Raw genomic sequence first — 26,083 nt, forward strand, 5'->3', positions numbered from 1 at the left:
GCATGTGTGCCCTGTCCTTTTATATGGGTATCCCCCTTGTAGTACTGTCACCTCTGGGTGGGTCTTGACTGCCCATTGGTCATGTCCTATCTTACCGACCTAAAGGTTGAATGTCTGTGTGTCATGAAGTCTCTGGTGCTCCCTCTAGTGTTTACTTAGTCTTATTGTATTTGCATTAACCCCTTGGGTATTTACAGTGATGCATATCACCATACTCCCCTGCTCCAGCTCCTCCTCCAGCCCTACTGCAGTTGCTGCAGTTCCCCGAGCAGCACTTCCTCCAGCCCTCCACTTCTTTCCACACCTCGCCGTTCACCCATTTCCCTGTGTTTGCAGCAACTTAATTTTAAAAGTAAGTTTAACTTTTAAAAAAAAAAACCTGGAGCCTCAGTCAGAATTCCCCAATTCTGAGGTGCTATGAAAAGGTGGCAGTCGTCTTCTCTCCCAGGGTGTCCACCATCCAGCACAGACCCCATTCACCTCTTCCAGCTTTGACCCCTATCCCCTACCTGCCTCTCCCAGCACCGTTCCTTGCTTGCCACTCCCAGTACAGGCCCCATGCCCATTCACTTTTCCAAGTACAAAATCCCTGTGCCTCACAAAAGTTTCCAGCACAGACCACCGGTGCCATCCACCTCCCAGGATATGCTCTGTACTGCATCCACCGCTAGTACATATCCTGTACCATGTTCACCTCTCCCAGTACACTCTCATCACCTCCCAGTTCATAGGAATCAGGAGCAGCAGACAACTCCGCCCTTGGGAGCCTGCTCCACCATTCAATCAGTTCATTGCTGTTCTCTTCCTGGTCTCAAATCCACCTCCCTACCATTTCCCATATCCCTTTAACCCACTTTTTATCAGATAGACACACCCTGTATCATGATCATCTCTCCCAGTGAATACCCTTTGCCACACTCATCTCAGTTCATACCCTGTCGCACATTCACCTCAGTTCATACCTTGTACTTCATCCACCTCTCCCAGCGCCAAACCAGTGCCCCATCTATATTTTCCAATACAAACCTAGTCTCACGCACACCCCCAGCACAGACCCTGTGCCATCCACCTCACCTCTCCCTAGTCATACCTTGTATCATGTGCACCTCTCCCAGTAGATATCTTGTACTACATCCATCCCTAGTTCATTCAGAGTACCATATCCACCTCTCCCACCGCAGATAGTAGATAACCTCACCTCCCCAGCAGTTTCTATGCCTGATCCAGCTTTCCCAGGACAGACAATGCCCATCCAACTCTTCCATTACAAATCTTGTGCTCCCCTCCTCTCAGCGCAGGCCATTTCACCCCCTTAATACAGGGGCTGGTTTAGTACAGTGGGCTAAATAGCTGGGTTGTAATGCAGAACAATGTCAGTAGCACGGGTTCAATTCCCATACCGGCCTACCCGAACAGGCACCGGAATGTGGCGACTAGGGGGCTTTTCACAGTAACTTCATTGAAGCCTACTTGTGACAATAAGCAATTATTATTAATACATGGAGTGCTGCTCCTCTTACTAAAAATGTGCGAGGAGCCATCTGCGCTCTACTGGTCTCATGAATATATAAACTCAAGCTAAACTTCACAAAAATATTTTTAAATCTCGTATCACTAAAACATCCTAGACATGGAATGCTTTGCTGTCAAAATATACTTCTTCCTGCAACCAATGTGTGTAAGGATGGATGGCATTAACTTTTTTTTTTAAAACAAAGAACTTTGGGTGGTTTGGTGATTTCACTAAGTCCTATTGCTTTTGTTTGCTAGTCACTCAACTATGCATTAAGACGACATGCACAGGAGATTCAATTTCATCAGCGAGTGAAAAGATCTTCTTTTATGTTTACCATCTTGAACTTTTTTTTGTAAGGGCTTCTATCAAGCCGTCCCAGAGTCTTTTCTCTGGAGAAAAGAGCCACACAGCCTCTTGAACATTTCCTGATTTGGATAGTCTCAGCTCAATTATCATGGTAAAATTCTTTTGAGCCATTTCTATGATCGCGGAGACCAAAACAGTTCGTATTATTCCAGATGTGGTCCAACCAAGATTCCATTCAAGTTTAAACACAACTTCCGCTTTTAAATTCTATCCCTAAGGGAATGAACCACAGAAAAGTTGTTTTGTATCATTGCACGAAATATTTCCATTCCCTTGCCACACTGGACTAATGTGGAGCTTGCTTGACTTCAGCAACAATTTGGATTATAAAAAAAAAAAAATCAAGGAATTTAACATCCACATGATCCAACAATTTAACTGCTCATCTGGACTGTCAGCAGGTCAAGATAATGCATCGGTTATGCAGTACTGCTTCAGAAGTATCAGTTTGGTTCAGTGGCAGCATTAATGCCTATTGAAAGTATGACTAGTTACTTCAGGGCTAATTATCTTCATTTTTAAAATCCTTCCATAGTCTCTCCCCATCTTTGTATTTGCTTCCAGCCCTTGAGAATTCTGCAGTCCTCACCTCGCATTTGTCCAGAGGATTGCCAAAGCCTCCAGGATTGTCCTGAAGTCCCCACGAATTGAACATCAATCCCAAAACACTACTGCGTGCAACCCGAAAATCATCGCGACATTCATATCATCGATCATAGAATTTATAGTGCAGAAGGAGGCCATGCAGCCCATCGAGTCTGCACCTGCTCTTGGAAAGAGCACCCTACCCAAGCCCACACCTCGACCCTATCCCCGTAACCCAGCAACCTCATCTAACCTAAGGGGAGTTTAGCGTGGCCAATCCACCTAACCTGCACATCTTTGGACTGTGGGAGGAAACCGGAGCACCTGGAGGAAACCCACGCAGACACAGGGAGAACGTGCAGACTCCGCACAGACAGTGACCCAAGCGGGAATCGAATCTGGGACACTGGCGCTGTGAAGCCATAATGCTAACCACTCTGCTACCGTGCTACCCAACAAACAGATGGAGTCTTGTCATTTTCTTTGAACACCTCTCTTTACCAGATATATAAAATTATTGAAACTGGGGCAAAATAAGGCAGCTTAGCTGATGGTTAAGCATCATCCAATTTTGCTTTCCAATTGGTGTAGGAAGGCAGACTAATGGCCATGGATGTGCTGGCAGGAATAATGGTAAGTCATGAAGAACATAGAACAATACTGTACAGGCCCTTCGGCCCACGGTGTTGTGCTGATCATTTATCCTAATCCAAGATCAACCTAACCTACACCCCTTCAATTTGCTGCTGATAATCAGATTTGACAATCCTACTCGTCCCCGAATCAACCGCTCTGCCATGAGCAGCCATACCCTCAGCTACTAAGGCTCTAAGTCCTGAATTTCCATCCTAAACATCTCCACCTCTTTCTTCCTTTACGGCATTCTTTCAAAACCTACCTCTTAGACCAAACTTTTGGGCTCAAGACCTTTGTATGTGGCATTGTGCCAATTTTTATTTAATAACACAGTAAAACATCTCAAAATAACTTTTCAGTGTTAAAGAAAATATCCCAAGATGTTGAACTGAGACAGATGCATTGATAAAGAAGTCCCGCTTTCACCATTACACCAAAGGCCCGAATTGCATATTCAGCTAAATGCAAAATATTCTGTGGTGCAATTGGAAGAGCAATAGTTTCTCCTGGTCAACATTCCTTTAAACTACAAAACCAGCGACAGATTTAATTACATCTCAATTTGTGTTCATGGAAATTCATTTTAAATTGGTTGCCAATTTAAATTTATTTCTGCCAATATAATTTACTACTTCACAAAGTATGTTCAGATATCAGGAGAATATGAAAAGAGCTGTATATAAACTCATTTATTCTCTATTAATGGAATGTGGGCCTGAATTATGTACGCAAATTAGAGCAGAACTGGATTTTTATGCCAATAACTCCCAAATGAGCCTCTTTAATTCCCATTGCATTGATGTCTTTATGTTTTTTTGTTTGGAAAAAAAAAAATCAATTAGAACAGCAAAAGCCATTTTTATTTCATGGTACAATAACATCACCAGTGAAACTGGGTGTTACCAAGACAATGAATAAATACATCTCTCAAAAATATAGCTTCAATTCAGGCACTTTCAAAAAAGAAAATAGTGGTGTCCATTGCAACCATAAAGTTATAAATTACATTGTTAAAAGATGCAGTCAAGTCCCATTGGAACCTGTTAAGGTGAATAGATTGCAACTACAACCACATGTTGACTCATCAAGCTTCTCATGTAGAGTGAGAATAATCACATTTTTGTATTTTACAGGAAAAACACCATCCTATATTTAAATTAGTCTGCAATATACCTCAATTTCACACAGGTTAACAGTTTTCAATTTGGAACACCAATTTTATCTATATTGCACTTAAAATGCATCACCAGTTAACTGGGACCAAAGTTACAACCGTAAGCCCATCAAAGCCCTGCTTCAATGTAGACAAACAAGTCCAGCCGTACCATTGCCAATTCAAAACACTACCCCAATTTGTGCAATTTAGAGTGAACTTGACATTGGAATCAAAATTATTAAATTGCGGAATTCCGAATGTGCTGGACACTAACACTCTCCAATAAGCGAATAAAAATTATACACGGTGAAAAAATAACGGCTCCCCAACCGACTGGGAATTAGAGCAGCAATACAGAGAGCAGAAATACAGGAAGCAAACCGCACCTTTTAAAAAAAAAAAAAAAAAATTGGCATGTAAATTAGTTGGAAATAACAATGTTGAACTGAGTATCGGGCACCTGCGGTTTTTTGTACCCGGTAAAAAGTGTGTTGTCACAAGACAATCTGAATTGTGGCAGGAAGCTTGTATTCTACAAGCGAGAAATGCAACAGACTAGAAAAAAAGGGAAATGTAATTACAACCAGTCAGATGGGTGATGTTAATAAGTCTAATCTATGCAGCCAACATCCTGCAAATATGTCAAGTTGACAAACAGGTTTGAAGCACTCTACATCTCCCCTATCTGGAACAACATGATTCTTCTCTAACAAAGTTACAAGGTGAAAGGAAAAAAATCCCGATCACCTCAATATGAGGTACATTGAAAACCTAAAATCTTAAATTCCTCTGACAGATGCAGATTCATTTGTGAAGTACAGCATTCTTAAGTTCCCTGGGCTTCACGACATACTCTTTGTACATCGAATAGAGAACTCCTGGAATAGTAAAACACACAAGATAGCCAAGATTACCAATTGAAGCAAAGAACATGTCAACATTTAAGATTATATTCGATACATGTTTGATGGAAAAGGGGCAGGGTTGGAGGGACTAATGGAAATACACAAATTTATGAATTGGGAGCAAGAGTAGGCCATTTGGCCCCTCGGGCCACACTGCCATTTGATAAGATCTTGGCTGGTCCGATTGCCCTGTCTATGCCTTATACCTTTCGATTCCCTGGTTAGTCAAGAATCTAACTCGGCCTTAAAAATATTCAGTGACCCAAACTCTCCACTGCTCCGGGGAACAAAATTCCACAAACTAACAACCCTCGAGGTAAAAACAAGGGAAAGCAGTAGCAGCCAAATGAGTGGCTCTGCTGCTCAGAAGGGTGGGAGAAAAACGAGTGCCAGGGCTGGAGTGAGAGGGGATTCAATAGTTAGGGGCACACAGACAAACGCTTCTGTGGCCACAAACGTGAATCAAGGATGGTATGTTGCTCCCCTGGTGCCATGGTCTGGGATGTCACCGAGCGGCTGCAGAGCATTCTAGGGAGGGAAGGTGAACAGCCAGTATATACACATTGGTCCCAACGACTTAGGTGAACTAAGGGATGAGGACCTGCAAGCCAAGTAGGGGAAGTTAGGAGATAAACTAAAACGCAGGACCACAAATGTAGTAATCTCAGGATTACTCCCAGTTCCACGTGCTAGAGAGAGATTGAGAATAGGAAGATAGATGCAAGGCGGCACGGTGGTGCAGTGGTTAGCACTGCTGCCTCACAGCACCGAGTAGCAGGGTTCGATCCCGGTCTGACCCCATGTCCATGTGGAGTTTGCACATCGTCCAGTGTCTGTGTGAGTCTCACCCCCACAACCCAAAATGATGTGCAGGGTAGGTGAACTGGCTATGTTAAATTGCCCCTTAATTAAAAAAAAAAAAAGAATTGGATACTTTAAATTAACAAGGTTAGTTAAGGAAAAAGTGGGGCCTATCAGAGATGAAGAAGGGAACTTGCGTTCAGATGCAGAGGCTGGGAGAAGGGTTTTAAATGAATATTTTGTCTCCGTGTTTACAAAGGAAATGGATGATGCAGATATAGTAGTCCAGGAGTAACACAGAGATATTGGATGAAGAGAGAGAAAGTATTCGAAAGACTGAAATCCTTGAAAGTTGATAAGTCGCCTGGGCCAGATGGATTGTTTCTGGGGCTACTGAAGGAGGTCAGAGAGGAGATAGCAGGTGCTCGGCGGATGATTTTCCAATCCTCACTAGGGAAGGTACCGGAGGACTGGAGAAATGTAAATGTGGTACCATTGTTTAAAAAGGGATCGATACCATAGTTTAAAAAGGTATCGAAGGAGATGCCAAACAATTATAGGTCAGTGGGCAAATTAGTAGAATCAATCCCGAGAGATAGGATTAATTGTCACACAGAAAGGCATGGACTAGTCAGGGATAGTCAACATAGATTTGTTAAAGGAAGTGCTTGCCTCACAAAATTTTATTGACTTCTTTGAGGAAGTGAAAAGAAGGGTTGATGAAGGGGTGCAGTGGATGTGGTGTACATGGATTTTACCAGGGCATTTGACAAAGTCCCACATGACAGACTGATCAAGAAAATGAAAACCCATGGGATATAGGGCATTGCAGCAAACTAGATAAAATATTGGTTTAGTAACAGGAAACAAAGAGTAATGGTCGATGGCTGCCCTTGCAATTATAAAGTTGTTTTAAGTGGTATTCCATAGGGCTGTGTTGGGGCCCTTACTGTCTGTGTTTATATATTAACGATTTGGACGTGAACGTGGGGAGCATGATTGGGAAATTTGCAGATCACACAAAGTTTAGTTGAATGGTGGACAGTGTAGAGGTAGCTATAATCTTCAGAACAATATAGATGGATTGGTGGAGTGGACGATAAAGTGGTAGATGGAATTTAACACAGAAGTGCGAGATCATGCGAGGGGAGGTCAAACAGATATTGGGAGGTCGCAATAAATGGGAATATACTAAGCGGAGTAGATGAAGCAAGAGATCTCGCCGTACAAGTTCACAGGTCCCTAGAGGCAGCAGTTCAAGTAGACAAAGTTGTTAAGAAAGCATTTGGAATTCCCTCATTCATTGGCAGAGGTATAGAATATAAAAGTAAGGATATATTGTTGGAATTGTATAAAACACTGGTGAGGCCACAACTGAAGTATTGAGGCCACAACTGGAGTATTGAGGCCACAACTGGAGTATTGAGGCCACAACTGGAGTATTGAGGCCACAACTGGAGTATTGAGGCCACAACTGGAGTATTGAGGCCACAACTGGAGTATTGTGTGCAGTTCTGGTCATTACAGGGAGGTTGTTATTGCTCTGGAGAGAGCGCAGAGGAGGTTTACAAGAATGTTGCCAGGGTTATAAAAGTATAGCTATGAGGAGAGATTGGATAGGTTGGGGTTATTTTCCTTGGAACAAAGAAGGCTGAGGGGTGACTTAATTGAGGTGTACAAAATTATGAGGGGGAAGAGACAGGATAAAATGGTTTCTCTTGGTGGGTAATTCTAGAACCAGGGGACACAGATGCAAGGCAAGAGGCAGAAGGTGTAGAGGGGACATGAGGCAGAACTTAAAAAAATAAAATAAAATAAACGCAGAGGGCAGTGGGAGTCTGGAATTTGCTGCCCGAGTTGGTGGTGGAGGCAGAGACCCTAAACTCAAACAAATACTTGGATCGGTACCTCAAGTACTTCAAGCTACAGGCTATGGACCATGCAGGATGTTGGGATTAGAAAGAGCACCTCGGATTGGCATGGATAAGATGGGCCGAATGGCCTCCTTTGTGCTGTAACCTTTCTATGATCTACCTTAAATGGAAGATCCCTTATTTTTAAAGACGTATCACCTGGTTCTATTCTCTCCCATAAGGGAGAAATATCCTTTCATCAACCATCCTGCCAAGCCCCCTCAGAGTCTTATAGGCTTCAATAAGATCATCCCTCATTCCTCCAAACTCCAATGGGTACAGGCCCAACGTGACCTCATAAAATAATGTCTTAATCCACAATACATAAAGGATTAGGATTACTGCTGACGTGGGGTTTAACAGCCTGTCTCTGTGCTGCAGTTTCTACACAATATAGAATTAATTTTTAAAAATTGTAGAATTAATTTTAAAAATTTGGAACTCAAAAAACCAAACATTAAATGACAACTACAGTCCCAATTTAAGTCACAGCACAGATTCACTGGAAAATGTAGAAATATGCGGAAATAAAGTCGGCATGTGGATCCTCAACTGTATTTAAAAGCAAAGGTATCCTCAATTCTCTGCTGAGTTAGCAGAGCCAAAATGGAGTGGTGCTAGACATGGACATGGGGTGAGCTAGTGTGGAACATGCATGAATACTGACTTTTTCCCCCCTAACTCGCATAATCTTAACAGTCTAGGCTCGGACACAGAGGAATAATAATAATCTTTATTGTCACAAGTAGGCATACGTTAACACTGCAATGAAGTTACTGTGAAATCTTGCCACATTCCAGCGCCTGTTCGGGTACACAGAGGGAGAATTCAGAATGTCCAAATGAGCTAAAAACACGTCTTTCGGGACCTGCAGGAGGAAACTGGAGCACCCAGAGGAAAGCCACGCAGACAGTGGGAGAACGTGCAGACTCCGCACAGACAGTGAACCAACCCGGGAATCGAACCTGGGACCCGGAGCTGTGAAGCTACAGTGCTAACCACTGTTACCGTGCACCAGTGCTAATAGAACCAAACCCTAGCTTTGTTATTATGCTGATTTCTACATAGAACATACAGTGCAGGAGGAGGCCATTCGGCCCTACGAGTCTGCACCGACCCACTTAATCCCTCACTTCCACCCTATACCCGTAAACCAATAACCCTATCTAACCTTTTTGGACACTAAGGGCAATTTAGCATGGCCATCCACCTAACCTGCACATCTTTGGACTGTGGGAGGAAACCAGAGCACCCGGAGGAAACCCACGCAGACACGGGGAGAACATGCAAACTCCACACAGACAGTGACCCAGCGGGGTATCGAACCTGGGACCCTGGCACTGTGAAGCCACAGTGCTATCCACTTGTGCTACCGTGCTGCCCCAACATCTACAGGACAATCCAAAATTGGAAAGGTTGAGGGTGGGTTACATTTTCCCACACTTGGGTGTTGGATATTCATGCAGTAAAAGTGTCATGATATGGCCAAGCAGCTTGAACTTATGACATTGCTCATAATAATAATCTTTGTCACAAATACGTTTACATTAACATTGCTAGCGATCACACAAATATTGGAAGATTGGAAGTCATATATTACCGATAGTCATGGCTCCCACCACACACCCCTGGGCTGCCACACGCATGTGGATAAGATGCACAGACATTTTAGAGTTCCCTCTAGTCTTCAGTCTGTAGAGTCCATAGGCCACTACAGATGCAAACCCTGCAATCCCTGGAACACAAAAGTGAAATGAAATGTTTTGCTGGAGACTGATGAAATGGCCAAATCCATACTTTAAAAATAATCATGCCAATTTCAGTAATGCTTTACACTTGATACAGCTTACAATCCTGTTGCGTCGGCCCAGCTGGATTAAAGTTCCATTCTGTAAATCTCTTTCAAGACATTGGTGCCAAACTGAGTGGCCACAGAATTTTAGTAGCTGAAGAAAAATATTTATTTACTTGGCCTCTATTCACAGCACTTACACACATATATCTCCAAATTTTGCAGATGACACCAAGCTGGGTGGGAGGGTGAGCTGTGCGGAGGATGCAGAGAACCTTCAGTGTTATTTGGACAAGTTGAATGAGTGGGCAAATGAATGGCAGATGCAGAATAATTTGGAGAAATGAGAGGTTATCCACTTTGGTAGCAAAAACAAAGCAGACTATTATCTGAATGGCCATAAATTAGGAGAGCACTTTGTGCAATGAGACCTGGGTGTCCTCATACACCAGTCACTGAGGGTAAGCATGCAGGTGCAGCAGGCGATAAAGGCGGCAAATGGTATGTGGCCTGCATTGTGAGAGGATTTGAGTACAGGAGCAGGGTTGTCTTGCTGCAATTATACAAGGCCTTGGTGAGGCCACACCTGGAATATTGTGTGCAGTTTTGGTGTCCTTATCGGAGGAAGGATGTTCTAGCTAAAGATGGAGTTTACCAGGTGAAGGTTTACCAGGCTGATTTCTGGGATGACAGGACTGAAGTATGAGGAGAGATTGAATCGTTAGGATTGTATTTGCTGGAGTCAGAAGAATGAGGGGGGAATCTCATGGGAACCTGTAAAATTCTAACAGGACTTGACAGGGTAGATGCAGGAAGGATGTTCCCGATGGTGGGTGTGTCCAGAACCAGGGATCACAGTCTGAGGATATGGGGTAGACCATTTAGGACAGAGATGAGGAGACATTTCTTCACCCCAGAGAGCGGGCGGTCTGTTACAACAGGAAGTCGTTGAGGCCAAAATATTGCATGTTTTCCAAGAAGCAGTTAGATATAGCACTTAGGGTGAAACAGATCAAAGGATATGGGGGAAAGCAGGATTAGGCATGAGTTGGATGATCAGCCATGATCATAATGAATGGCAGAGCGAGCTTGAAGGGCCGAACGGCCTCCTCCTGTTCCTATTTTTCTATGTTTCTATCCAAACATAGGACCCTTGACCCTGCTCCACCATTCAATAATATCATGGCTGACTTTTTAAAAATTCATTTATGGGATGTGGGTGTCGCTCGCTGGTTTCAAGGTCATCATTGGAGACATTTCATTTCAGATTTTTTTTGTTGAATTCAAATTTCACCACCTGCAGTGATGGGATTGGAACCCATAGCCCCGGGCACTACCCTGGATTATTAGTCCAGTGATAATATCACTATGCCATGGGTGCCCCACTGCTCACTTGCTATCCTGCCTACTCCCAAAATCATTTGACTCCCTTGTTAATCAAGAGTCTATCTCCCTCTGCTTTAAAATATCTAAGGGCCCTGCCTCTACCTCTCTTTGGGGAAGGGAGTTCCTCAGACTCTCGACCTTCACAGAATTGTTATGGTACAAAGGTGGCCATTTGGCCCATCTGGCTGTACCAGATGTTTAAACGAGCATCAAGATGGCTTAGTACACTCTCCTGTACCCCTGCACAATTCAATTCAGCATCCAATGCCCTCTCAAATGCCTCGATTGAACCTACCTCCAACGCACTTCCAGGCAGTGCATTCCAGACCCTAACCACTCGCTATATGAAAAAGACTTTTATCACATCATAGAATTTACAGTGCAGGAGGCCATTCGGCCCATCAAGTCTGCACCGGCCCTTGGAAAGAACACCCTACCTAAGCCCACACCTCCAGCCTATCCCCACACCTCCACACTATCCCCGTAACCCCTAACCATTTTTGGACACGAAGGGCAATTTAGCATAGCCAATCCACCTAACCTGCACATCTTTGGACTGTGGGAGGAAACATGAGCACCCAGAGGAAACCCACGCAGACAACGTGCAGACTCCGTGACCCAAGCACATTTGCGCATCACTTTTAACCCACGCCCCCTCGTTCTACATTGTTTTACGAGTGGGAACGGTTTCTCCATAGCTACCCTGTCCAGCCCATTCACACCTCCACCTATTTCTCCTTAACTCTCTCTTAAATGGGAGACCCCATATTTTTCCAACTGTGTGCCTTCTTCTGATCTCTCCCACAAGGGGAAACATCCTGATTTTTAAACTTACATTTGGTCAGTCACATGCTACAGAAGGGTTGATAGACTGCAATTGAGAGAATGGGGATTAGGATAGAGGGGTTATGGAAAGCAACTTACCAATAGGGACAAATGGAGACTCTTTGGATTTTCTAAGCAGCTTGGAGGATTGGTCATCTTGTGGGACAAGCGCAGGAAGCAGGTTCACATCGCTAGAAGTCATGATGGCTGAAAAATAATTGTTAGAATCAATCGAAACTAATCAAAGTCAGTTTTGAGAGAGAGGTTACCAACAGCAAAGTAATAGCTACAACACAGAACGTTTACCCTCAAGCTAGCAAATAGAATGATCACAGGAAAGGAAATGCATCACCTTTACAGTCAATCACCTTCCCACTGAATCTTACACCCAAAGCCCCGACAAGACTCTCCTCCCTTTCAGCCAAGTGCGATAATCTTCTGAAGTCAATGAGTCTAGTTTCAATTTGATTCATGCTCAAAGTACTCGCACACTATTCCCACAAACCACATGATTTCTGACTCATTGCCACTGGCTGGAGATTGCCTCATGCTCTTGGTTTACAGGAAAACATCCCTTATTCTTTACAAGGAAGAGATTCCTGAATTATTCATGGTCAAGTCACAATGACATGACAAAATTTCCAGCCGTTTGTGGACAAAGCAAATTAGAAAGTGGAGAGTTAACAGTTAAATTGGACAAAATGAAAACCACGACGATCACTAAACTCAAAAGCAGAAACAAGAGTCAAGTTAGATTCTTACTCTGATAGAAGAAATTAATCAGATTCTCCGAATAGAGAATGAAAGGAGGATCTAAAAATCAGCATAAAAATAAAGCAGATACTACTAAATGAAAAGTAACTTGCGTTTAAAAACATTTTTTCTTGAATGCTTTGTTATTATGACATCCCAAAGCATTTTACAGCAGTGATTGTTTATTGGCTGTAACAGAGGATATGCAACAAATCAATTTGTGCAGAGAAAGATCCCACAAACTCCGTTTTAGTGTTGTTCGTGATGGGATAAATATGGCTATAGAATTGTAACAGAGGATATGCAACAGTCAATTTGGGCAGAGCAAGATCCCACAAACTCCGTTTTAGTGATGTTGGTGGAGGGATAAATACGGCTATAGAATTGTTCATGAAATTGCTTCAAGTAATTGGAAGCTCTTTTTCCCTGACACTTTCTCCCGAACAGCATGGTGGGTGCACCTTCATCACATGGGACTGCAGCAATTCAAGAAATATCCCGCGAACAAATTCTGACTTGGAGATGAGACCTCAAAATGGCACAGAGTACACAATTTCCCCCCCCTCCCTCCCCTCCCCAATTAAGGGGCAATTTAGCATAGCCAATCCACCTAACCTGCACACCTTTGGGTTGTGGGGGTGAGACCCACATAGACACGGGGAGAATGTGCAAACTCCACACAGACAGTGACCCAGGGCCGGTATCGAACCCGGATTCTCGGCGCCGTGAGGCAGCAGTGCTAACCACTGCTCCACTCCTGACATTTTAGAAATTAAATGTATGGTATGCAGTTTTTAGTGATCCCATGAGACAGTAACCCGAGGGCTAGAGTGATAGAGCTATGTGGATTTAGTGTGGGGTGTATTACCACCAACAAAGTCTGCCTTTGAATGCTGTCTGCGTTAAATAATTGCAACATTTCTAAATCTTATGGCACAATTTAAAAAAATTTGTTCACAGGGTGTGGACGTCACTGGCTCGACCAGGAATGGACAGTAAATGCTGGCCGAGGCAACAATGCTCATACCCACAAAATATAAAAGGAATTATGCCATTGGATTAAAAATTGCAAAAAATCTCTCCATTATTGAGAAGGAAAGAGGAACTCAATAACCACCGAGCTGTCAGTTTAACAGCAATGGTGGGGAAGTTACTGGAATCAGACAGAGTGACTAAGCAATTGGACAGGAATCAACTGGTCAAAGTGTAAACAAGAGGTTTATTATGGGCAAGTCACATCTCACTAATCCAGTCAAATTTATTTGCATAGTGGATAAAGAAGTCTCAGTCAATGTTACCGATATGGGGAAAGAATTTTGCTAAGGTTCTGGTGATTTGGTAACCTGTAATGTCAGGTAGCATATGCATGGATAAGATGCAAGAGATAGAGGAGCGATAAACAGTGTGTTTGATTGGCAGAACATGGCAAACTGCACATACACACTGATAACTTAGATGAAGGGATGTAGAGCTAGAGACGCAAGCTTCTAGGTGACACCATGTTAGGGGTGGGGTGGGCAGCAAGTTCCAAAAGGACGGCAAAGGTTTGATTGTTCAATGTGGAGTTAGCCAGTGTGGATTAAAGATGAACTGGAGTCAGAGAGATTAGGAGCTAGGGGAGAGCAGTGATAGTGTCCATGTGCACAGATTACCAAATGTTAGTGCGCTAGTACAAAATATTTTTATTCATTTAAGGGATGTGGGCATTGCTGGCGAGGCGAGGCCACCATTTATTGCCCAAACCTAGTTGCCCTTAAGGTGGTGGTGTAGGTACACCCACAGAGCTATTAGGGAGGAGTTCCAAGAGTTTGACCCAAGTCTGGATAGGTGACATGGGAGGGGAGCTTCCAGGTGGTGCTGGTGTTCCCTTGTCCTTGTAGATGGCAGTGATCGTGGGTTTAGAGGATGCTGCCCGAGGAAATTTGGTGAGTTCCTGCATCTTGCAGATGGCACACACGGCTGCCACTGAGAGTCGGTGGTGGAGGGAGGGAATGTTTGTGGAAAGGGTATCAATCACGCGGCCAGCTTTGTCCTGGATTGTGTTGAGTTTCTTGTGTTATTGGAGCTGCACACGTCCCGGGAAATATGCCATTGCACGGGTGTGCCTTGTAGATGGTGGATAGGCTTTGGGGAGGCAGGAGGTGAGTTACTTGCCACAGGATTCCTAGCCTCTGACCTGCTCTCATAACCACAGTATTTATATGGCTGGTCCAGTTCAGTTTCTGGTCAATGGTAACTCTCAGGATGTTGATTGTGGGGTATTCAGTGATGATAATACGATTGAATGTCATGGGACGATGGTTAGAGCCTCTTGTTGGAGATGGTCATTGCCTGGCACTTAATTGGCAAGTAACATATGCACCACACATCAGCCAAAGCTTGGATACTGTCCAGGATTTGAGAGTTTGGACATGGACTGTTTCAATATCAGAGGATTCATGACTGGGATCCTTTAATCTTTGTCACAAGTAGGCTTACATTAACACTGCAATGAAGCTAATGTGAAAAGCCCCTAGTCACCACATTCCGGCGCCTGTTCGGGTACACGGAGGGAGAATTCAGAATGTCCAATTCACCTAACAGCACGTCTTTCGGACTTGTGGGAGGAAACCGGAGCACCCGGAGGAAACCCACACAGACACGGGGAGAACGTGCAGACTCCGCACAGACAGTGACTCAAGCTGGGAATCAAACCTGGGATCCTGGTGCTGTGAAGCAACAGTGCTAATCATTGTGCTAGTTCTATCACATGCTGCTTATCCGATTTGGCACGCGAGTAGTCCCGTGTTGCAGCTTCACAAGTTGATACCTAATTTTTAGGTAAGCATTTTGTTGCTACTGGCATGCTCTCCTGCACTCTTCATTGAACCATGGTCGATTCCCTGGCTTTGTGGTAATGGTAGAGCAGGGGATTTGCCGGGCCATGAGGTTGCAGATTCTGGTTGAATACAATTCTGCTGATGGCCCATGGCCAGTCTTGAGATGCTAGATCGGTTTGAAGTCTATCCCATGTAACATGGTGGTAGTTCCTCCCAATATGAGAGGGTATCCACAATGTGAAGACAGAACTCAATGTGAAGCCAGCCACTCCCAAGTTTTGCACCAGGAAGGAAGACTTTGCAGGGTCATCAGGAGTGGGTTTCCTGCTGTGGTTTCCAGCGCTGGGGTGGTTCCCCTTTTGTTTTCTTAGTGATGGCTTGTTAGGCCATTTCAGAGGACATTTAAGAGTTAACCATGTCATGTAGCCTTGAGTCACATGTGGGCCAGGTAAGGACGTCAGATTTCCTGTACTAAATAACATTAGTGAACGAGATGGGTTTTTACAACAATTGACAATGTTCATCGACCTTTTATTCCAGACTTCTATTGAATTCAAATTTGACCATCTGCCGTGGTGGGATTCGAACCTGGGACCGCAGGGCATTAACGGGAATCTCTGGATTACTAGCCAGATATGCCGATGATCTATTTAACTGCTTCAATGCACTGTCTGGATGACGTGATGATCAGCTCAGGGGAATATAAAAGTTCCCATGCCAAAGATTTACCAGTATGTACTCCAATTGGTCGAGTGCAAAACGCCAGGTGGTTAGATTGTTAAACAATAGTGGGAGTTTGGCAGCTCAGTATACCATACAAATATGCTATAACAAACAGGTTGTTCCAATGTTTATAATCAGCATAATGAGAAGAAATATTGACATATTTCGAATGAACAAAGGAACTATTCAGTACTAACAGTTGTTACAATAAATGCTTTGCCAGAGGAAGCTTCATTCTCACATCTATCATTTTCAAGAGAGAGGGAACTACTATTTGTTTTAAAGTTAAGTGTCGTACAGCATCAGGTTTTTTAAGCAGACTATTTTTCACATAGAGGCGCACCTGATGAAGGAGCTGTGCTCCGAAAGCTAGTGATTCGAAACAAACCTGTTGGACTTTGACCTGGTGTTACCGTGCCCACAATGAAGAAAACTTTCAATTTACATTTGGTTACATATTTCAGATCTATTTCAAGTTGCCTCCCAGGTACAGCAGTGCTAACCAATCCTGTAAATGGCCCGAGTGTTTTGTGCACTAACCGAGGATTTTTCAAAGTGCTGGTTGCGGGTGGGTTTTCGGAGCGATTGGTCGCGGTGTTCCCAATTACGGGAGAAGCCCCAACGGCCACTGCCAACATTGTTGAGAATAACGGCCACTGCCACCTTTTAAATATGAAAGAAATGAGGCTGTGCGCAGTCTTCCGGCCAGAAGCGGCAGCAGAGAGCAGGTCACACGCCCTGCACTTGTACACGATGTCAAGCACCACGTAAATACCTTTGGCACCAAATCGCAATTGAGGCAAGAGGACAGTGAAGATGAATTGTTTTGCTACAAGAGATGGCCAGAGACACAAATAGCAGAGTACCTACTGGCCAGGACCCAACATCTGAATCTGCTGGAGAGAGTTGCCCAGAAGAACAAAGAAAAGTACAGCACAGGAACAAGCCCTTCAAGCCTGCGCTGCCCATCTAAACTAAAATCTTCTACACTTCCGGGGTCCGTATCCCTCTATTCCCATCCTATTCTGTCAAGATGCCCCTTAAAGGTCACTATCGTCCTTGCTTCCACCACATCCTCCGACAGTGAGTTCCAGGCACCCACTACCTCGTACATTTCCTCTAAACCAAGAGTCCAAGGCAGGACAGAGCAGTGCTCGTGTTAGCTCTGTACAGAGCTCCAGGGTCTCTGGTTAACAGCTTACAAAAGAAGAAACTTAATTCCAAATTAAAAGACTAAACCTGTTGTATCTAACCTGTGATACCACATTAAAAGCACACCAAAAGCCCATGAGACTGTCAGTATTCTGGAGTAGCATCTGCCAAGAGAATCCAGTGATGAGTAAAACAAGTATTTTGTTGCTATTGCCCTTCATGATGACCTACATACACAAGGTTCTCATAAAGATGAGGACGGCACAAAGGAACTGTCAGAAGTCTGCACCTGATATGCGTATTGCCCTTTCCTCGTGAAGTGAGAATGTGAGGACCAAGCAGGCTCCCCATTTGCATTAAAGGTAAGTGAACATTGTGTGGGTCACGAAGGTCGGCTGGCGTTGGTCGCAAAGGTTGGCAAAAGTGGGATCCGAACCACATTGCACGAACCACCATCTAATCATACAGCAACATCACAGAATCATAATGGCTTTGTGCGTACACCATGCCTTTTTCCTGTACCCATGCACATTGAACAAACAATCTAATGTCCTCTTGAATGCCTTAATTGAACCTGCTTCCACCACATTTCCAGGCAGTGCATTCCAGACCCCAACCACTTGCTGTGTTTTTTTCCACATCATGGGCTGGATTCTCCACCCCGCCACATTTTTGCTTCACCCCGCCGGTGGGATGCTCCGTTACGCCAGCTAATCAACGGGATTTCCCATGGTGGGGGCAGCCCCACGCCGTCTGGAAAGACATCTACAATACCCGGCAGCTTCTGAGAGCACAATTTCTTTCCAAATCTTTTGAGAGAGCCATTAAATATCCCAAAATATCACCGACGGCTTAAATTAAAACTTCATCCTCGTACAGGGACTATATTTTAATAATTTGCCATTTTATTGGTGGCAGTCACCATCTCAAACCACGTCTCTAGCCGATAAACAAGACACTGACGTGCCTGTACCTGACATGCTTGCGCAGGAAGAATGTTGCTGGGGAAAAATAAACACATCATTCATTGAAAAAAGAAATTTCAGTGGTTGGCAGGAGAACAGGCAGAATGTTCTGCTTGTGGATCGATCAAAGTGCCTTCAGTTTGAAGTTTACAATCTCAATTCTGACCACTCTAACACAGGCAGTTCAGGCTCTGAGCACAGCAATTGTGTCAGTCATGGCTCAGTTAGTCGCATTCGAAGTTGCAGGTTCAAATCCCACTCCACGATTTGAGTACATAGGCAAAGGAAAGAAAAATGAAGTGTGACTTTTCAGTGCAGTACTGAGAGAGAGTGCTGCATTGTCCAAGGTGCCTTCTTTCAGAAAAGCAGCCAAATCAAGCCCCAATTTGCCTCCCTGGGTAGATATAAAAGATTTCAATGGCGCTATTTTCTCCCTTGTGTGCTGGCCAATATTTGTCACTCAATGTTACAAAAAAACAGATTATCTGGTCATTGTCACATCGCTGTCAATGGGAGCTTGCTGTGCACAGATTAGCTGCCATGCTTTCTGCAAAACAATGACAACACTTCAGAAAAGTATTTCATTGGCAGGAAACCACAAGAGATCGCGAATCGGGAAACACACTATGCAAACAAAATCTTTTTTCTAATAACCAGAAAACACGGCAAGCAAACTGGAAACCGTTTTCGAAGCTAAAGAACATAAAATACTACAAAAGAAAAATATATACTGGCATGCACTGGCAGGGGGCGAATGTGGGAGCAGGGTTCCCTGTTCGTCCATGAAATAGTGCCATTGCTTCTGTTACATCACCCAAGGTGCATCTCATCTTAAACTTCGGCACCATGGACAATCCAGTTCTTGTGCCAGCCCAGACAAAGCATCCAAATCTCTGAAGTGAATGACTCAAAGAGCAAAACTACAGAACCACAGCTCACACGCAACGAGACTATTAACAAATCAAAGACAGCAATGCACCAAAATCCTAAATAAGGTAGCTTTCACAGCCATGCTATCTCACTGCCCCTTCCCCCAGGGCCCTGCCATCCACCTGCCCCCCTCCCCTGCCATCCACCTGCCCCCCTCCCCCACAGCCCTGCCATCCTACCCCACAGCCCCACCATCCTCCCCCACAGCCCTGCCATCCCACTGCCCCCCTCCCCCACAGCCCTGCCATCCCACTGCCCCCCTCCCCCACAGCCCTGCCATCCTCCTGCCCCCCCCCTCCCCCACGGCCCTGCCATCCCCCTGCCCCCTCCCCCACAGCCCTGCCATCCCACTGCCCCCCTCCCCCACAGCCCTGCCATCCTCCTGCCCCCCCCCCTCCCCCACGGCCCTGCCATCCTCCTGCCCCCCTCCCCCACAGCCCTGCCATCCTCCTGCCCCCCCTCCCCCACAGCCCTGCCATCCCCCTGCCCCCTCCCCCACAGCCCTGCCATCCCACTGCCCCCCTCCCCCACAGCCCTGCCATCCTCCTGCCCCCCTCCCCCACAGCCCTGCCATCCTCTCGACCCCCTCCCCACAGCCCTGCCATCCTCCCGCCCCCCCCACAGCCCTGCCATCCTCCCGCCCCCCCACCCCCACAGCCCTGCCATCCTCCTGCCCCCTCCCCCACAGCCCTGCCATCCTCCTGCCCCCTCCCCCACAGCCCTGCCATCCTACTGCCCCCCTTCCCCACAGCCCTGCCAGCCCACTGCCCCCCCCTCCCCCACAGCCCTGCCATCCCACTGCTCCCCTCCCCCACAGCCAGGGCAGCACGGTAGCCTTGTGGCTAGCACAATTGTTTCACAGCTCCAGGGTCCCAGGTTCGATTCCGGCTTGGGTCACTGTCTGCGCGAAGTCTGCACGCCCTCCCCGTGTCTGCGTGGGTTTCCTCCGGGTGCTCCGGTTTCCTCCCACAGTCCAAAGATGTGCAGGTTAGGTGGATTGGCCATGATAAATTGTCCTTAGTGTCCAAAATTGCCCTTAATGTTGGGTGGGGTTACTGGGGATAGGGTTTATCTTGGGTAGGGTGCTCTTTCCAGGAGCCGGTGCAGACTCGATGGGCCAAATGGCCTCCTTCTGCACTGTAAATTCTATGAAAGCCCTGCCATCCCCCACAGCCCTGCCGTCCCCTGCCCCGGCCGCTCTCACCCTCCCCCACATCCCAGAGCGCCCCTTCATTCTCTCTGGGTGGAATAAAGCTGAGGCAATGTTAACAAGGCCGCCCACAGTGGCACATGTCGCTGAACCCGCCTCACCTGATTGCGACTGCTGACCGGACAGACACAGACCGTGAATCCCGCTGCGCTCCAGCACCGACTGAGCGGCTGGAACTCCCCGCTCGCCGGTAAATGTCAACCGCGGGGGGGCGGGGCTAGAACTGACGTCAGCGGTGCGGGGGCGGTGGGCGGGGCAGGAAACTGACGTCAGCGGACCGTGCGTCAGAGGGCGGAGGACGTGACGTCATCACTTCGCAGCACGCGACTCCCTTCTTTCACATATTCCCAATTAAATCTGTAATTTACACATGTTTATAAATCCTAAGTCATAGATTCAGAGATCCTCTGATCGGCTCTAAAGTCGATATTCAGTTCACAGCTAAGATTAATTTGAAGAATTGCGGAGTGACGCTTGCCGGTTGCCATGGTAACGGCAGCCCCGCCCGCTCCTCACCCTCCGCTGCAGGCAGTTTTCACAATTTTTGAAAACCAAACAATCAAATAAACGAGCGTCAGAATATTGCAATCGATCGCGCAATTAGTGAGCGGGGGATTTTAAAAATAATAATATTGGCATCCTCACCCGAGGAAATTGAGGGTTTTCATTCATAAAGTGGATGGAACGCAACGTCATGGAACTTTGGTGTGATTGACGTGGAGGACGAGCCAATGGGCAGGCTGGGCTGGCGGTGACGCGGGGGCTGGCTGGGACGCGGGGGGGGGCTGGCGGTGATACGGAGGGACTGGCGGTGACGCGAGGGGCGGGCCGTGGCTGGGCCAGGAAGGAAGTGTGAATGAATGGGGATTTTTACAATTGGGAAACACGGGGGCGATTGCCACACACTCACTCACACACCCCTGTTGCTCAACATTTACAGAGAGCTTTCGGGAAGTGGCTTCCCCGAACTTTAGAGATAAATTGAACACATTTAAAAGATATACCTTTAAAAAAAATGTTTTTATTAGTTTTCACCTTTTATAGTACAAAGTCTTACAACACCAGGTTAAAGTCCAACAGGTTTGTTTCCTGGTCACCTTTTATGTTACACATTTCAGTTTATAGGTTCAATTGCAAAATGGCGCAAAAACAACCAAGGAAAAATTAAAAATCCAAGGAGCGAAAAGGAAAGCAGAAACAAACAAAGATCACAATATATATTTACACGTACATGTCGCCCCTCGCTCTGTGGCCGTGGTCACCATTTGGGCGCTCTGCCTCAGCTGTACCCCCCAGTGTAATATAATAATCCTTATTGTCACAAGTAGGTGTGGTGAATGTATAATTACTGATAATTCACCAGTGCACTGTGTTATGTTATTAACCATGTGGGCTCTACCTATGGGCCCTTGTGTGGCTTCACCCACAGGAGATAGGTTGGGGATAGGTCCGCCCATGGCTCCACCCCCTTTACAGGAAGTATAAGAGCTGCTGACCTGCTGGGCCGCCTTCAGTGTTGTACCAGTCACAGGCAGGCTCAGTTCTAAGCTGATTAAAACCACGGTTTACTTCTCCACGTGCCTTTGAGTGAATTGATGGTCGCATCAATTTAATCAGCTTAAAATATTACTATGGAATCAGCCCTCAAACCTGACAGACTGGAACTCGATCCACAGGCTGCGGAGGCGAAATAAATGTTTTCACATTGGCTTCGATGCTTCAAGGCCTATCTCGCCGCGTCGTCTACGCCATCCATCACTGACGAACAGAAGCTGAGCCTCCTCCACGCACGGGTGAGCCATCGCAGTTCTGTCCAGCTCGACGAAGCCGCTTCCTATACAGAGGCCCTCGCACTACTCGAACGCCTCTATGTGCGGCCTGTGAACGAGGTCTACGCGCGACATATCTTCACCACTCGCCGCCAGCGCCCCGGGGAGTCGCTGGATGATTACCTACGCGACCTCAAAGCCCTCGCACGCAACTGTAACTACCAGGCCGTTATGGCCACTCAGCACATGGAGCTCGCCGTCCGAGACGTTTACGTGGCGGGGGTCTGATCGAACTATGTGAGACAGCGCCTGCTCGAAAAAGGGGCCCAGGACCTGGACGACATGGTAAAACTGGCTACCTCTCTGGAGGCCGCTTTTCAGAGCCTTACTGCATTCCCGGCCGATCACGCGACCCCCTCGTGGGCCCCTGACCCGAGACTACCCCAGGCCTGTGCCGTGCGGCCACCCGCCCATCATGGGGGGCTACCCTGCTACTTTTGCGGCCAGTCCCAACACCCCCGACTGCACTGCCCGGCCCGCAGCGCGAACTGCAGCAGCTGTGGGCAAAAAGGACATTTCGCCAAGGTCTGCCTAGCCAGGTCTAAGAACTTGAACTCACAGACCCGATCCACAGACTCACAGGCCCGCAGACCCTGCAAGGTGGCAGCGTGTCTGCCGACTCCGCCTCCGCATAACATGTGCGACTCATGGGGGCCGCCAGCTTGGCCATCCTCCCCCACGCGGCCGGCCACGTGCGATCCATGGGGGCCGCCAGCTTGGCCATCCTCCCCCACGCGGCCGGCCACGTGCGATCCATGGGGGCCGCCAACTTGGACACCATCTTCCTCACCGCCCGCCACGCTGGACCAACGGGGGCCACCACCTTGGCCGCCATCTGCTACGCCGCTAGACGCGTACGACCTACACGGACAGCCATCGCGGGGCCGTCCCAGCACCTCCGATCACGCCGCCGGCGACCCACACCTCAGCGCGATCACCCTGGACCAGGAAGCATCTCCGGAGCTCCATGATTGCCGTCCGGGTTAACGGGCATGAGACGCCTTGCCTTTTCGACTCCGGGAGCACAGAGAGCTTCATTCACTCGGACATGGTAAAACGCTGCTCGCTCCCAATATTCCCGATGCAACAAACCATATCCCTCGCCTCTGGGTCATACTCGGTGCAAATCCAAGGGTGCACGACTGCAACCCTAGCGATACAGGGCGCTGAGTGCACTAATTTTCAACTATATGTGCTCCCAGACCTCCCAGACCTCCCAGACCTCCCAGACATGCAGGTGGGGAGGGAGAGGAGATGGGGCGTTGGCCATGGGAGGCGGGGCCGAGGGAGAGGCGCGGGCTTGGTTCCCGCGCTATGATAATTATGGCGGGAATAGAGAAGCAGGAAGGAGGGGGCGCCGCACGGGGCGAGCCGTGATCACGGGGGGAAGCCGAGGTCAGCCAGAGTTTGCTGACTTCTGGGAGCAACATGGGGGGAGTAATTACGCTAGCGGGGGGTCTAGCGGGGGGGGGGAGGGGGGAATTACGGGGTTGCTGCTGCTGGGGAAAGGGGGGAGTGGGTGCGGGAAAGGATGGGCGGGGGGGCACCGTCTGGGAGAAATACAGCCGCGTGGGAACTGGGCGAGAAGCTGGAAAAAGATGATGGCTAACCGGCAAGGGGGGGGGGTGGGAAGCCCCCCAACCCGGCTGATCACGTGGAACGTGAGGGGGCTTAACGGGCCGATAAAGAGGGCACGAGTACTCGCACACCTTAAGAAACTTAAAGCAGATGTGGTCATGTTACAGGAAACGCACCTGAAACTGATAGATCAGGTTAGGCTGCGCAAAGGATGGGTAGGGCAGGTGTTCCATTCGGGGCTGGATGCGAAAAACAGGGGGGTGGCTATATTAGTGGGGAAGCGGGTAATGTTCGAGGCAAAGACTATAGTGGCGGATAACGGGGGCAGATACGTGATGGTGAGTGGCAAATTACAGGGAGAGATGGTGGTGTTGGTAAACGTGTATGCCCCGAATTGGGACGATGCCAATTTTATGAGGCGAATGCTAGGACGCATCCCAGACCTAGAGACCGGAAAGCTGATAATGGGGGGAGACTTTAACACGGTGTTGGAACCAAGGCTGGATAGGTCGAAGTCCAGGACTGGTAGGAGGCCGGCAGCAGCCAAGGTGCTTAAGGATTTTATGGAGCAGATGGGAGGGGTGGACCCGTGGAGATTCAGTAGACCTAGGAGTAAGGAGTTCTCGTTTTTTCTCCTATGTCCATAAAGTCTATTCACGCATAGACTTTTTTGTGTTGGGTAGGGCATTGATCCCGAGGGTGAGGGGAACGGAATATACGGCTATAGCCATTTCGGATCATGCCCCACACTGGGTAGACTTGGAGATAGGGGAGGAAACAAGAGGGCGTCCACCCTGGAGAATGGATATGGGACTAATGGCGGATGAGGGGGTGTGCTTAAGGGTGAGGGGATGCATTGAAAAGTACTTGGAACTTAATGATAATGGGGAGGTTCAGGTGGGAGTGGTCTGGGAGGCGTTGAAGGCGGTGGTTAGGGGGGAGCTGATATCAATAAGGACACATAAAGGGAAGCAGGAGAGTAAGGAACGGGAGCGGTTGTTGCAAGAACTTTTGAGGGTGGACAGACAGTATGCGGAAGCACCGGAGGAGGGACTGTATAGGGAAAGGCAAAGGCTGCATGTGGAATTTGACTTGCTGACCACAGGCACTGCAGAGGCACAATGGAGGAAGGCGCAGGGTGTACAGTATGAATATGGAGAGAAGGCGAGCAGATTGCTGGCACACCAATTGAGGAAAAGGGGAGCAGCGAGGGAAATAGGGGGGGTGAGAGACGAAGATGGAGAGACGGAGCGGGGAGCGGAGAGAGTGAATGAAGTGTTTAAGACATTTTATAAAAAATTGTATGAAGCTCAACCCCTGGATGGGAGGGAGAGAATGATGGAGTTTTTGGATCGGCTGGAAATTCCCAAGGTGGAAGAGCAGGAAAGGATGGGATTGGGAGCACAGATCACGGTAGAAGAAGTGGTGAAAGGAATTAGGAACATGCAGACGGGAAAGGCCCCGGGACCGGACGGATTCCCAGTTGAATTTTACAAAAAATATTTGGACTTGCTCGCCCCGCTACTGACGAGGACCTTCAACGAGGCAAAGGAAAGGGGACAACTGCCCCCGACTATGTCAGAAGCAACGATATCGCTTCTTTTAAAGAAGGAAAAGGATCCGCTACAATGCGGGTCCTACAGACCAATCTCCCTCCTCAATGTAGATGCCAAGGTCTTGGCCAAGGTAATGGCAATGAGAATAGAGGAATGTGTCCCGGGGGTGGTTCATGAGGACCAAACTGGGTTTGTGAAGGGGAGACAGCTGAACACGAACATACGGAGGTTGTTAGGGGTAATGATGATGGCCCCACCAGAGGGTGAAACGGAGATAGTAGTGGCGATGGATGCCGAGAAAGCATTTGATAGAGTGGAGTGGGATTATCTGTGGGAGGTGTTGAGGAGATTTGGGTTCGGAGAGGGGTATGTTAGATGGGTGCAGCTGTTGTATAGGGCCCCAGTGGCGAGTGTGGTCACGAATGGACGGGGATCGGCATATTTTCGGCTCCATAGAGGGACTAGGCAGGGATGTCCTCTGTCCCCATTACTGTTTGCACTGGCGATTGAGCCCCTGGCGATAGCGCTGAGAGGTTCCAAGGGATGGAGGGGAATACTTAGGGGAGGAGAAGAACACCGAGTATCTTTATGTGCGGATGATCTGCTACTATATGTGGCGGATCCAGCGGAGGGGATGCCAGAAATAATGCGGATACTTGGGGAGTTTGGGGATTTTTCAGGGTATAA

General features: G+C 47.3%; 1 protein-coding gene across 2 annotated transcripts; it reads right to left on the reverse strand.

Annotated features, from left to right (window-relative positions):
- Positions 1–3,941: 3,941 nt before the first annotated feature.
- Positions 3,942–20,655, reverse strand: higd1a (HIG1 hypoxia inducible domain family, member 1A). Of its 2 annotated transcripts, none has more exons than XM_072508113.1 (4): positions 20,535–20,655; positions 11,981–12,088; positions 9,479–9,613; positions 3,942–5,137 (listed from the first exon to the last, which is right to left on the reverse strand). In XM_072508113.1, exons 2-4 carry the CDS (start codon positions 12,081–12,083, stop codon positions 5,064–5,066), a joined length of 312 nt encoding a protein of 103 aa, XP_072364214.1. In that variant the 5' UTR covers positions 12,084–12,088; positions 20,535–20,655; the 3' UTR covers positions 3,942–5,063. The 2 variants fall into 2 exon arrangements, with proteins under 2 accessions (XP_072364214.1, XP_072364213.1); XM_072508112.1 differs by lacking the exon at positions 20,535–20,655 and adding an exon at positions 12,234–12,388.
- Between the last annotated feature and the right edge of the window lie 5,428 nt (positions 20,656–26,083).

The sequence above is a fragment of the Scyliorhinus torazame genome, chromosome 6 (assembly GCF_047496885.1).
Source record: "Scyliorhinus torazame isolate Kashiwa2021f chromosome 6, sScyTor2.1, whole genome shotgun sequence".
In the NCBI taxonomy this organism is placed as follows: domain Eukaryota; kingdom Metazoa; phylum Chordata; class Chondrichthyes; order Carcharhiniformes; family Scyliorhinidae; genus Scyliorhinus; species Scyliorhinus torazame.

What these genes read in the sequence shown, in the direction of transcription:
- higd1a (XM_072508112.1), bottom strand. Translation starts at nt 12,354, where the DNA reads ATGAATCAAATTGAAACTAGACTCATTGACTTCAGAAGATTATCGCAC. An exon ending in GTCTCCATTTGTCCCTATTG is followed by an intron (nt 9,614 to 11,980) that starts GTAAGTTGCTTT and finishes TTTGTGTTCCAG; the next exon opens with GGATTGCAGGGTTTGCATCT. An exon ending in GGTGGGAGCCATGACTATCG is followed by an intron (nt 5,138 to 9,478) that starts GTAATATATGAC and finishes TTACTATTCCAG; the next exon opens with GAGTTCTCTATTCGATGTAC.